Below are 14,841 nucleotides of genomic sequence, written 5' to 3' on the forward strand. Positions count from 1 at the left end.
TTCTGTGGAGGGAAAAGCGCGCTTTGCGCGGGTGCAAAATAGGAATGAAACATGCGTCGGTGTACAAAGTCAATTGCGCTGGGTGCAAGATAGGGCCCATTGTCTCATTATGTTCTCAATAATAAATGAACAATATCTATTAAATAAATCTTCTAAATATTTCAGATATTCTTAAAAAAAAGTGTCACACTCATTCTAAAACACATAAAGCATAAGGTCTTTTAACCCTTTAGGCGCCAGAGGTTTTTTCCTAAAACGTTCGATTTTGACATCTTAATTTCAAAAGGCTATATCTTAAAAGTGATAAAAGATAGAGACTTTCTGTAAATTAGAGAAATATTAAGGATGACCCAAAGTTTATGTAGGGATTACAGTTTCCCATCTAATTTGCATATTATGACGTCATACGGTGGCGGCCATATTGGATTATAGAATTTTCATGAAAAGTCACATGTTTAAACTCGACCGTGGCGCCTAGAGGGTTAACTTGATAAAATATTCACTCAGATATTCCCACTTGTTTCTTGAAAAACATTCTCATAACTTGCTGGCGTACTGTTGTCAGATTTAGTCCATAAATAAGTGGATTTAAAATAGGTGGTACAAGTAATAATTCCAGGGCCATGAAATTACGCACACCTTGAGGCACATTCTTTGAGCCATAACGACTGTACAGCACATCAAACAGAAAAGCAACAGTCACATTGATCAATGAAACCAGATGTGGCACACATGTTTGCATGAATTTGTGCCTGCTCTCTATTGACTTTATGCACTTTCTAATCAGGTGAATGTATGAGCAAAATATGAATACTGCATCTCCAACATTTGTAAGAATAACAATGTACCTAAACACATTTTTTACAGTTGTAGAAAAACAAGAAAGTTTTGCAACTGCCCAAATCTCACAGAATAACTTTTCAATAGTAGAGCCACACAAGGTGAGTCTAGATGTTAAAATAATTACAATAGACATGCACACAAAAAAAAAAAAAAAAAAAAATGGAGCCAGCCAGCAGTAAAGGATACATTTAAAACCCAAACCATCTGATTGGTCATTATTGAATGATACTCCAGTGGTCTACATATTGCCAAATACCTGTCATATGCCATCACTGTTAATGTTGAAAAGTCACACGCAACAGATGAATAAATTACAAATATTTGAATCAGACATCCAGTATAAGAAATCACATGATCATGTGCTAATAAATCATACATGAATTTAGGATAGAATCCAGAAGTGGCAAAAAGTTCATTTACGCAGAGATTACATAAAAACACAAACATCGGCTCATGAAGCTTCTTATGTAGTATGATGGTGAAAATTACAGTTACATTACAAAACACCATAAGGGGATAAAACAGTGCAGTGAAAGAAAAAAACACAAATCTGTTTTCCATTGTTTCATTCAGACCAGAGAGTGTAAATACTAAGACACTGGACTCATTCTCCAGTGGTGGCTGCATCTGGAAGGATATGCAGTTATTATGTAGATTTTCTTTATATTATATTTAAGTCATTGGTAAGCTAATTAGACATAGAAAGTTATTTTTATGAATTCAAGACAATTTGAATTGTCTTTAGCTAGGCTGTCTGTAGATGGAAAAAAAGGGTAAAATATTAAATTTTCTAACAGTAGCACATTGCTAGTTTAGTGACAAGACCTTACCATCTCCTCTGTTGTCATGTTTCCCATTGTGCTCTCCCATTGTACCATTTGGTTTGCTATTTATGGACACTGGTCTCATGCCTTGACCACAAACATTAAAAGCAGTGTTAACAAGCTCTCTAAAGGCTTTTTGACCCTTAATTTGAAATAACTGCCGCAAATATACCCGCAAATAGATTTACCTGTCTACGCAAGCATTACCTGTCTTTTAAATTTGCCAACCATATTCCTGTCAATACATCAGTTCCAACAGTACATAAAATATACTTGTAATATATAATGCAGTTCTTTACAAAATTATTTAAAAATGTTCTATTATGTTGTTAGCCAGCACTTACTTCACAAATTGACTTACAATGCAAGGAACAAATATTTGTATTAGTAAAAATAAGGCAATACGTGAGAACATTTACATTTTCCTTCGGGAAATGGGCCTTAAAGGAGAACTCCGGTCAATTTTAACATTGAGCTAATTTTTTTGTAAATTTGGAGTACTGTCAGTACAGAGAACAACGACAAAAATCGGTGTTGCCTACACCGTGTTATTCTCTTTTTAAAATTTGCACCCTGTTGACTTAAATGGGGCAAGTTTTAAACCTGCTTTTAGCCTCTTAACATCCTTGATGTGTCATTACAAGTGCCCAGCCATGTGAGTTGATTCCTTCAGAGTGAACACGGTGAATCTGACTGCATTAGATGTCAAAGATATGAATAAAAGTTATGTTAATTCAGCCAGCGCACATACCTGTATTTACTTCCTGTTTTCGGTCGAAGTCCACAGTAGTCGATTGTCGAGTTCACGCGTGTGATCATAGGTAACTAAGCAACAGTGGAGAACTCGACAAAATGGCAAAATGCCTAGCGTTTAAACGATTGGTGGACCTGATGTGCTCAATGGTTATCCCTTCACAATCCACATATAGATTGGACCGCTAGGGTAGTGACTGCTTGGGGCACTAATTGTGGTATTTCAGGTATCTCTCTCTGTTCATTTTCCGAGTTACTGAAGACACCTACTTATTCATGACCAGCCACCTCCAAGCTTGATGCCCATTCCTCTAAAGCCACCAGCCCAATCCACAGAGGTGCTAACTATTCCCTAGCTTAACCCTCTGGGGTCTGAGGTGTTTTCTGGGCCCTGGAGGTGTTCTGACATGCTCTGACATTTGTGCTTATTTCTGTTACTTGTGACATTTTCATGGCTAATGTCTGATTACATATTTAGCACAAACTCTACTACAATAATATGTCAGCAGCATGTATGTAAAAGTTTGTAGTTTTGAGATAATGACATTTATGCGTGGTTTGTGAAAAAAAAAAAAAAATTGTCACTGAAATAAGGTCATGAAACCCATACTGATTATTTCTTCACAAGACTTTTGAAAATTGTATCACATAGCCTAGAATATTACTTCAAAACTATGTGAAAGTCATCTTGACTGCTCATTCAGATAAGACAATATATTGATTTAAAATTTGTAAGAATTTTTTTTTAAAGAAATTTTGTGTAAGAAAGCTTTATGCAAAGAGGCGTAAACACATCCTGAATATTTATGGTTTTCACACCTGAGAAAGACAAAGACCCTCCCCTAATGGCCCTATTAGGAGCTATCAGGTCCTATCATTCTGAGCAACCTTGCACAAAGAATGAGGAGATTTTTTATTTTTTTATTTTTATTGTTTGGTTTATTTACAATAAACAACACAACATAATCCAAAGATACACAACAAATGACAAAAAAGCACATTATTGAAAACAATGATCCAAAGACAGATACCTTTGTGCCATTCCTAAAAACATTGTACATACCTTTCATTTCCAAGGTGTTTGATTTTCACTTTACCATGTTCATGGACAGAGACTAATGTGAATGTTGAAGTCAGCAGGACTCATCAGTGGGGCATCTGGTCCCTGTAAAAAAAACAAAAAAACTGTGAACATGCTGATATCAAGAGAAACTGCACGGGCAGTAGGGCTGCACAATTTTGGGAATAGATTTTAGATTTTTCTGGTTAAAATTGCTTTTTAAAATTCACACAATACACACAAATGTTTCCAACAAGATATAATGAACACCAGGTTTGTTGTGCCTTGTAGGCATAGGCTATGCGCAGTGCTGCATAAAATAATAATAATAACAATAACCTATAGCAGCCTATAAATCGTTAAAAAGGAACACTTCAGTAACAACTACGTAAGAGAAAAATATATTGATTATCATATGTTACTTCAAATGTTTCCATGATGTTATGAAATGAGATTGGAGTAAAAACATGAAGTATTGTTGCACAAACATATTGTTTGGTGCGTTTTGCTTTTCAAACGCACAACGCGTTTTGAATATGAAACATTCAAACGCACAGCGCGCTCCAAAATATGAAACATTATGGTTACCATATTATACATATCTACGTTTGAGCAGATATCCACAAACACAGTATTTAACAGTAAACACGGGTCTAAATATTATAATATTCACCATATATCTAGCAACAGTTCAACTGCAATGTGAAGTTTATGCAACAATAATAGCCTATATAATTAAAATTTTCTTACCTTACATCTTTCTTGTCTTCAAATTGCGTTCTTCTTCTTCTGAGGTAAATCCAATGTCTTCCAAACTCGATGAAAAGCAGAGACTAATGAAATTTGGTGCTTTGTTTTTGAGGTAACGAGCGCGTTGTGTGATGCGTGGACGATTTGCAAGTCAATCTCTTTTGCGTGTGTGGGCGTGGTCAAATTAAAAATAATGAGCAAGGGTTTGAGAAACTGGAAATCTTGTTGGTTTTATACAAATTACTTAAACAGAGAATATTTGTTTTCAGTTTGAATCCGATCATTTAAAAGTGCACACTGAAATGTTTATAAAGATATATGGCTCATAAATGTGTGACAAGTATTCGCTGAGTTTTGTTTCAGTTTATAGACGTGCTCAAGAAAAAAAAGTTCACCGAGACGGAGAGGCAGAAAGCACACCCTGTTTATTTTCTTTATTTTAAAAAAGCATAATGTTTTGATTTGATTGTAAGTGGACACATACAAAAGTAGACATCTCACAGATTATTTTTTCATATTTCTTTTTTCTGTATGACCATAAATGACGGAGTAATTTAAGTTTATTGTGCTACAATGTGAAGAAAATCCAGCAAAACGCGCCACTTATTAATGATGTGTTACGAGATATGCTAAACAAGTTTGTATTTGTTTATCTTGATGACATTTTCATCTTCTCTTGTTGTTATGAAGAGTATGTCCCACTCTATGTCCTATCTCAACTGCTGAGGAATGGATTATTTGTCAAACTAGAGAAGAGCGAAATTCATGTCCCCACTGTCTCTTTTCTTGGATTCATTGTCTCTAGTGGCAATGTCCAGATGGATCCTGGCAAGATTCAGGTGGTTCTGAACTGGCCCCAACCAGGCTTCGTCAATGAGGTCCAACGTTTTCTAGGATTTGCTAGTTTTCTGGGATTTGTTTTTGGATAAAGTTTTGGAAATTAATGTTTATTTTTTATTTAATTTTTTATCCAATTCATCGATTAATCGAAAAAATAATCGACAGATTAATCAATTATTAAAATAATTGTTAGTTGCAGCCCTACATTTGACCGACTCAAGCAGCTCTTCACTTCCACAACCAATTGAACTTTTCCAGATCCTGAAGTGCCCTTTGTAGTCGATGTGGAAGCTTCGGATGTTGGGGTTGGAGCGGTCTTGTCGCAGAGAGCAAGGAATGACCACAAACTTCATCACTCACCTCGACTTTCCCCAGCTGAGAGAATTACGACATCGGTAACCGGGAGCTGTTGGCAGTGAAGTTGGCGCTTGAAGAGTGGAGACAGTGGCTGGAGCGTGCTAAACACCCATTCCTTATCTGGACGGATCACAGGAACCTCACCTACATCCGTCGGTTCACTTCCTGGAGGAGGGGCTCCTGTAAGGCTACAGCTTGTAATTACTGTCCCAGCCTCTAGTTGGCGCTGACCTGTAATGATTCTCCCAGCCACTAGGTGGCCTCAGCTTCTGTAGAATTAATTGGGTTGTTACTCATTAGTATTTGATTTCTCCCAGCTGTAGGGCTCATTAGCTTCTTTGTGTTGGCCCATATAAGCATGCCTCTTTCTTTCAGTTGTGTTTAGTCTTGAGCCTACTATGCTTGAATTTTCTTGCCAAGAAAGCTAAGTCAGTTTTTGGTGTAGTAGTTTATACTGTACGGTAATGATAGTATCAGTACTAGAGTAAATACGGTAAAGGGGATGGGGCACTCTCGTCCGGAACTTATCTGTATCAGTGAAGTACTACGAAGTAAACAGCACTCACCTTGGCTCCGTCTCTGCGTGTGTTATTGTTCCTCCACAAATATTACAGTGGCGACGAGGTAATAGAGTTAATGAATCCACATCAGGAAGGATATTGAAGATATCTGACAAGTGAAACTCAGTAAAAAGGCAACATTCCGCCTGTTTTCGGGTTCAGAGGAAACCGAGACTGCTAGCTACTCAAACGGCTAGGACAGGGTGAAGTGGATGTAACTGAGAAAAAAAAATGTGTCTTGCAAGACGAAGCAAGTTATAAATGAAAAGTGGAGATTAACAGAAGGAGCCATAGGAAGAAGTGTGCTGGAAGAGGGGAAATTGTAAAGAAATTAAATAAATAAAACACCTGAAGAGATGGCATTGATAGGAAGAGTTCCAGAATTTGAAAGTAAGAAAGAAGATTTTGATTCATATTTAGAACGATTTGAAAGATGACTGTCAGCAAATGAGATTGATACTGGGAAGAAAGCAGACGTGTTTCTGAGTGTCTTGGGTCCCACTGAATATGGACTGTTGAAAAATTTGATTGCACCTCAGAAGGTTACAGAAGTGTCATATGACAATATCACAAGTGCCCTGTCACTGCATTTTAAGCCAAAGCCCATTTTGATTGCAGAACAATTCAGATTCTACAAAAGACAGCAAAAGCAAGATGAAACTGTGGCTGAATACATTCTTGTACTGAAGACATTAGCGAGCACTTGTGAGTTTGGACAATTTCTAAATGATGCCCTCAGAGATCAGTTTGTTTGCGGCCTCTCAGGGGAGGGATATCACAAGCGGCTATTATCTGAAAAAGATCTTACATTCAAAAAGGAAATGAGAGAACATGCTGAAAAACCAAAAGGGGCAGTTCACAGAGTCTTTAACACTTCTGGTGACCGGCGGCATCACAAGAAGAGTAACAGTTCATTTTACAACCGGCAGGATGATGGAAGAGCTAAACAACGCTTCTCTACAGAGAAAAAGCAGAAGTGCTATCAATGTGGCAAGGACAATCATCAATCAACTGAATGCTACTATCGCACCGAAACCTGCCATGGCTGTGGAAAAGTCGGACATCTAAAAAGAGTCTGCAAGAAAATAAAGCATGGGGACAAAGCTAAAATGGTGAATGCAACTGGAGTAACTGATGACTCTGATGATTGTAAAGATGATGTACTGGACTTGTTTACGGTGTACACCGCTCAAGGAACAAAAGATGGAATTTTTGTCAAAGTTGAAGTAGCTGGGAACCCAGTGAAAATGCAAGTTGATACAGGCGCATCTGTGTCCTTGATTCCAGAGTCTCTCTATCATGACCAACTGAAGGACTGTTCTCTGCAGCCAGTAGCCATTCATCTGTCTTCATACACAGGAGAAACCATTCCTGTGCTTGGGAAAATTCTAGTGCCAGTGAAGTATGAGGGATTTGAGTGGAAGCTGCCACTTGTGGTGGTGAAAGGCAGTAAACCACCACTACTGGGAAGAAATTGGATGCAGAAGATAAAGCTGAACTGGGGTAAGATCTTCAGTCTTCAAGGCGGCGAGAAAAATGAACAGCTCACCCTGCAAGCAATGCTTGAAAAGCACAAAGATCTCTTCAAAGACGGATATGGGAAGATTAAAGACTTCAGAGCGAAGATTAGAGTGCAAAGTGAGGCCAAGCCCATCTTCCACAAACCACGACCAGTACCTTATGCGTTGAGGGAATCAGTGGAAAAAGAGCTGGAACGCTTACAGAAGAATGGCATCATAACACAAGTGGAAAGGAGTGAATGGGCGGCACCTGTTGTCGTGGTACCCAAGAAAGACAAGGCAGTGCGATTGTGCGGTGATTACAAAGTGACCGTGAATCGATGCATACTCCCGGAAGAATATCCACTTCCAAATGCTGAGGATTTGTTTGCTACTTTGGCAGGTGGGAGAGTTTTCAGTAAGCTAGACCTGTCTTTCGCTTATCAACAACTGCAATTAGATCCAGAGTCAGAGCAGTATCTTACAGTGAACACACACAAAGGCCTCTTCAGATTCCATCGCCTTGCCTATGGAGTTTCCACAGCTCCAGCAGTGTTTCAACACACAATGGATCAAATACTGAATGGGATGGAGAAGGTTGTGTGCTTTATGGATGACATTCTTGTGTCAGCACCTACAAAGGAAGAACACCTGGAAATTTTGGATCAAGTGATGGAAAGACTGGAAAAGTATGGTGTGAGAATCAAGCTTTCCAAATGTGCATTCCTGCAAGACTCAGTGGAGTACCTAGGGTACAGAATAGATGCACAGGGACTGCACCCAACCACAAGCAAGGTTGAGGCCATAGTAAACGCACCAGCTCCACAAAATGTTACAGAGTTAAGATCATTTTTGGGGTTGCTTAATTACTATGGAAAATGTTTGGCAAATCTGTCCACATTGCTGCACCCACTTCACCAGCTGCTACAAGCTAAAGCACCATGGAAGTGGTCTCCACAATGTGAAGATGCATTTCAGGGCTGTAAACAACGTCTCTTGAATAGCAAATGCCTTGCACACTATGATCCAGAGAAGCCTCTCAGGCTTGCTTGTGACGCCAGTCCATATGGTGTCGGAGCAGTAATTTCTCATGTGTTTCCATCCGGTGAAGAGCAACCAATTGCTTTTGCATCAAGAACTCTCTCATCTAGTGAGAAGAATTATGCTCAAATTGAGAAGGAAGCATTGAGCATCATTATCGGTGTCAAGAAGTTCCATAAGTACTTGTACGGTAGAAAGTTTGAGTTGTTGAAAGACCACAAACCACTTCTGACAATTCTAGGCCCCAAATGTGCAGTTCCAACTCTCGCTGCACTTCGCATTGCGTTGCGCTGGTCTTTAATCCTGTTGGCGTACGATTATGACATTCAGTACAGACGATCCAGTGACCACGCCAATGCGGATGCATTGTCACGTCTTCCTTGTGATCATGACACGGATGACGCTACAGATGAAGGCGGAGTACTCTGTGTCTCACACACTGATGAGCTGCCTGTGTCAGCAAAAGACATTGCAGAAGAGACAAGACATGACCCGGTCCTTTCCAAAGTTCTTGATCTGACATTGTCAGGTTTGCCGAAGTTTGTGCCAAATCCAGATCTTAAACCATTCTATCTGAGAAAGGATCAGTTGTCTACAGACCAGGGATGTATTCTCTGGGGGTCAAGGGTGGTTATACCACCAAAGTTCAGACGGAGTCTATTGTCTGATATACATGATGGACATCCTGGAATAACACAAATGAAGGCATTAGCCCGAAGTTTCCTGTGGTGGCCAGGACTAGATCAAGAAGTAGAGAACTTTGTAGGCCAGTGTGCTGCATGTGAGATTACACTGAACAGGCCAGCAGTAGCACCCCTCCATCCTTGGTCATGGGCTACATCACCGTGGGAAAGAATACATGTTGATTTCGCTGAGATCAATAAGCAGCACTACTTGCTGGTAGTGGATGTCTATTCAAAGTGGCTAGAAGTTCTGCCTACACAGCTGACAACAGCTGAGAAGACTGGACATCTTCTCAGAAACCTATTTTCATCCTATGGCCTGCCAAAGGTGTTGGTGTCAGATAATGGCCCTCCATTTACATCAGTAGAGTTTGAGCAGTTCCTCAAGAATAATGGAGTCCGCCATGTTCTATCACCACCCTACCATCCTGCATCCAATGGAGCAGTGGAGCGAGCTGTGCAGACATTCAAGAAAGCCTGGACTTGACTGGAAGCTCAGTCTGTGTCACCCCAGCAACGGCTTGCTCGGTTCCTGTTCACATACAGAAACACTCCTCACACAGTCACTGAGCGCACCCCGGCTGAAATGTTTCTAAAGAGACTACCTCGCACTCGCCTGTCATTATTGAAGCCGGACATATCGGAAGTAGTGCTCAAGCATCAGCTACAGCAGAAAAAGGCTCATGACAAGCGACCAAAGCCACTCCGGATGTTTAAACGGGGAGAGAGGGTGTTAGTTCGGGATTTCAGACATCCAAAGAAGCTGTGGGTTTCAGGGACGATTCTGCAACGAAGAGGATTTCTGACCTATGAGGTACAAGTTGATCATCGTCAAGTCAATGTGCATGTGGATCACCTGCGTGCATCTAAAGCTTCATATTCACCAAGCAGAAGGGATGACGATGATTTCTTGGAGTACTCAGCAGGCTGTGGGGATCCAGTAGAAAGCACAGAGCCAGAAAATGTTGCTGCTGGTCCATCTTCGGAAGTGCAACAAGAGCGGCGCTATCCAGAAAGGCAGCGGACAGCACCAACTAGATTGAATCTCTAAGTGTTCATTAGAGATGAGTTATGAATACAGTATTCATGTTCTGAGTGCTTACTGTTAGGTTAATGAGGTTTGTATATGTGGTATAATTTTAGCACTGCATATTATGTTACAAAATAGTGATAACAGTACAGTTATTTCTTGTTATGGGTTCAAATCTAGGGGGAAGGAGTGTAGTAGTTTATACTGTACGGTAATGATAGTATCAGTACTAGAGTAAATATGGTAAAGGGGATGGGGCACTCTCGCCCGGAACTTATCTGTATCAGTGAAGTACTACGAAGTAAACAGCACTCACCTTGGCTCCGTCTCTGCGTGTGTTATTGTTCCTTCACAAATATTACATTTGGATTTGCCTTTTGCTCATCTTTTGTTTATTGTATTTTTTCTGTGGAAGCTCCCTTTTGTTTCCCTTTTGTTGTACTTTTAAACTTGGACTCTTCAGTAAAAGCACCTCTTGATCAGTCATCTAAGCCTGCAAGTTATTCTTCTGCCCTTGGGTCTAGCTGCTGTTTGTCATCCACAAGAGATAGAAGCATTGATAATCCACATGGAAAATAACATGAACATCAAACATCAAACAGTATATAAATAAAAATGGCCTAACATTACCGAATAAAATGTTCACCTAGGAAGAGTTATAGGACTGTGAAGCTGTAGGGGTGTTTATGGACTCAATCTACTCCATCTATGGTTTGAATATTGTTCTGAATTCAATATGTCATAAAGCCAGAATTAAAAGGTGTTTAACCCTCTGAGGTCGACAAACGCGCAGGCGCATTTTGCTGGATTTTCTCCACATTGTAGCACTATAAACTTAAATTACTCCGTCATTTATGGTCATACAGAAAAAAGAAATATAAAAAAAGAATCTGTGATATTTCTACTTTTGTATGTGTCCACTTACAATCAAATCAAAACATTGTGCTTTTGTAAAATAAAGAAAATAAACAGGGTGTGCGTTCTGCCTCTCCGTCGTGGTGAACTTTTTTTTCTTGAGCACGTCTATAAACTGAAACAAAACTCAGCGAATACAATCACCAGGTAACCATCATCACCTGATCTCATTTCACTTTAGCTTTCTTTGCTGCTGCAAATGTGTTTGACAAACACACTGTCACAGCAGCCAAAAAAAGACAAAACATAAAAGAAGAGTTAAGAGCCCAACTAATGGAAACACCAGTCACTGTTATGGTGACTTCAAATGAAACACATTAGAGTTAAACCTCTGTTAATTCTCAATAAAAACTTTTGTAGACGTCTGACAGAAATAAAGTCAGTCTGGTTAGTAATAAGTGAAGCTGGTAATGCTGTTTGTGGAGTTGTTTAATCCTCCTCTGCTGAGATCTTCACAGATTTAATGTCTTCTTTTCTCTTCAGTTGATTTCATCTAAGGCTGTGTCTGAAGTCAGTTGTAGTTCTTGTGTTTCTGCTCGTCTCTTTTTCTGTTCTCTTCTTTCCTTCAGTGATTCTGCTTGTTAACAGGCTTATTAAGGATGAGATGACTCCATATTTAATATACACAGACTTTGTGGCTCAGATAAGGTCCAGTTCTGGTTTATTTCTTTGCTCTTGGCTGACATGTGGCATTTCTATGTCCTGCTTGTGGCCAAGATCTGGTAAACAGGAGCGGTCCAGTCAAGTGCCATCATTCCACGCTGCATGTGGGCCAGATCCGCATTCCACAAGTGCCAGATGTGGGCCGGATCTGGGCCGAAACAATGTTGCTATGTGGGTTGTTATCTTATCCAGCACTGCGCATAGCTTATGCCTACAAGGCACAACAAACCTGGTGTTCATTATATTATATATTGTTGGAAACATTTGTGTGTGTGTGTGTGTGTGTGTGTATTCTGTGAATTTTAAAAAGCAATTTTAACCAGAAAAATCTAAGATTTATTCCCAAAATCGTGCAGGCCTTTCTCTTGATATCAGTATGTTCACTTTTTTTTTTCAGGGCCCAGATGCCACTGAGGACTTCAGTGAACATGAACATGGTAAAGTGAAAATCAAACACCTTGGAAATGAAAGGTATGTACAATGTTTTTAGGAATGGCACAAAGGTCTCTGTCTTTGGATCACTGTTTTCAATAAGTGCTTTTTTGGCATTTGTTGTGTGTATCTTTGGACTATGTTGTGTTGTAAATAAATCCAAACAATTTAAAAGCCATTCTTTTTTAAATCTCCTCATTTACAGTATTGTGCAAGGTTGCTCAGAATGACAGGGCCTGATAGCTCCTAATAGGGCCGTTAGGGGAGGGTCTTTGTCTTTCTCAGGTGTGAAAACAATACATATTAATGACCTCCGCATAAAGCTTTTTCACACAAAACACGTCATAAAAATTTTAAATCAATATATTGTCTTATCTGAATGAGCAGTCAGGGTGATTTTCACATAGTTTTAGAGCAAATATTCTAGGCTACGTGATACAATTTTCAAAAGTCTTGTGAAGAAATAATCAGTATGGGTTTCATGGCCTTATTTCAGTGAGAATTTTTTTTTGTATTTTCACAAACCACGCATAAATGTCATTATCTCAAAACCACAAACTTTTACATACATGCTGCTGATATATTATCGTAGCAGAGTTTGTGCTGAATATAGTGTAATTAGACTTTAGCCATGAAAATGTCACAAGTAACAGAAATAACCAGAAATGTCAGAGCATGTCAGAACACCTCCAGGGCCCAGAAAACAGCTCAGACCTCAGAGGGTTAAGCAGAAGCTCTGTTTTTTCTTTTGATATATTGCATGTTCAGACATTCATACTACAACATACTCTGGGGGCCATGAATGTTTTGTGATAATGATATTTAAAAAAAATGCTAGTGAGGAAAGAGTTAATAATTATTATCTGCAGTGGAAAGTTTGGAAAGCAGAATTATGATTAATTGATATGTTATATTTATTTATGTTTAACATATATGCTATTAATTTGTGTTGTTAGTGAGATCAAACTTCAGAGGACTTGAGAGGCCACGACAGGCCCCTGAGATGTGTTAGATAGTATAAAAACACTAGCATACACTGGTGACTCCACAGTCCAACTAAATCAAAACACAAATAGAGTTCATTACCTGCAATTTTAATGAAGATGCAATGATGGGCATTTCAGAGTATATAACAGAAGGTATTTCTAATAATGTTTGTAATGTTAAAAACAACAACAACAATATTTTTTTTTTAGACTGTGTTTAATTATTACTGTGCTAACCATTAATTTAATTGAATGATTATTATATTACTGAACACAGTTAAGAATTTACAGTTAGGGTCGCATTACATTTATAAGACACTGTGGCTAAACATTCTGAGATGAATGTTTATTTGTTTATTTATGGTGTAAAAGCATATGAACTTTGTTTGCTCTCTTCCTCAGGTCAATGAAAGTTTTCCTTGTGTAAGGAAAATGGAAAATGGAACATATTTTTACTTCATGTTGTTTGAAAATCTTGGGTGCATAAGATATGCTTTCTTCACTTTGGGGTTTATTTTTTACTGTGCTGTCATATACTTTAATGTTCTTATTGTTCTTGTAATAATTATGGAGAAGACGTTGCACAAGCCCATGTACATTTTGATTTCATGCTTGTCCATCAATTCTGTATATGGTACAGCTGGCTTTTTCCCAAGGTTATTGACAGACCTGCTCTATGATGCACATATAATCTCCTTTGAAGCATGTATCATACAGAGTTTTGTCATTTACTCATATGCAGCTTTTGAGCTTACAATATTGATGTTAATGGCATTTGATAGGTTTGTTGCAATCAGTAAACCTTTGCATTACAACAACATAATTACCACACGGTTTCTAACTTTTCTAATAGTTATAGCATGGTTTTATCCAATTACTTTTGTTGGTATTAGTGGTCTTTTAACTGCAAGGCTGACAATCTGTGGTAACAAATTGCTAAAGGTGTACTGCCACAACTATGAAATTGTCAAACTCTCATGTGTGAACAATAATATTAATAATATTTATGGCCTGATTGTAACGATCACAACAATTTGTATCCCTTTGAGTTTTATATTTTATACCTATGCCAGAATTATTATAATTTGTCAAAGAAGCACACAAGAGTTCAGGAGCAAAGCATATAAAACTTGTATTCCACACATGGTGATCCTTTTAAATTTCTCAGTTGCACTTTTTTGTGAGCTTACCTTGAGTCGATTTGTGAATGGGGAACTTCCTATAGCGCTGAGTGTTGTCATTTCACTTGAATTTATTATTATACCACCCTTTGTAAACCCTATTGTTTATGGACTAAACTTTCCTGATATTCGCCAAAAAATTAGGCATCTTATAAAAGCCTCCAAATAGCCTGCTTTGTTTCTGTTGTAATACTGTAACACAGAAAATCAAGTTTGAAGAAATTTAAAGATAATTGTTCAATCAAGTAGTCACTCACCTTCTAGTTGTGAGTGACTGCTAAATGTGATAGTTTTCACCCTTCTGAATTATATACAGATTTCCTTTAAATTACCTCCTCAGTAAATACTGTACATTTGTGTAAAAAAAAAAAAAAAATGTATAAGGGATTTAGAAACACAATCAGAATTGACTGAATAAAGAAGC

At 38.4% G+C, this 14,841-nt stretch overlaps 1 protein-coding gene and 1 pseudogene across 2 annotated transcripts; one reads left to right on the forward strand and one right to left on the reverse strand.

Moving 5' to 3' along the window:
* Positions 1 to 499: 499 nt before the first annotated feature.
* Positions 500 to 1,353, reverse strand: LOC311090394 (olfactory receptor 52D1-like; annotated as a pseudogene). Its single transcript has one exon. The product of its transcript is annotated as an olfactory receptor 52D1-like (transcript).
* A 12,315-nt stretch (positions 1,354 to 13,668) lies between these two features.
* On the forward strand, positions 13,669 to 14,586 carry LOC311090396 (olfactory receptor 51I2-like; the record flags this gene model as incomplete). Its single annotated transcript, XM_084125651.1, has 1 exon — positions 13,669 to 14,586. The coding sequence occupies one exon, from the start codon at positions 13,669 to 13,671 to the stop codon at positions 14,584 to 14,586; it is 918 nt and encodes a 305-aa protein (XP_083981777.1).
* Positions 14,587 to 14,841: the final 255 nt, after the last annotated feature.

The sequence above is a fragment of the Abramis brama genome, assembly GCF_963993115.1.
Source record: "Abramis brama genome assembly, chromosome: 10".
NCBI lineage: Eukaryota > Metazoa > Chordata > Actinopteri > Cypriniformes > Leuciscidae > Abramis > Abramis brama.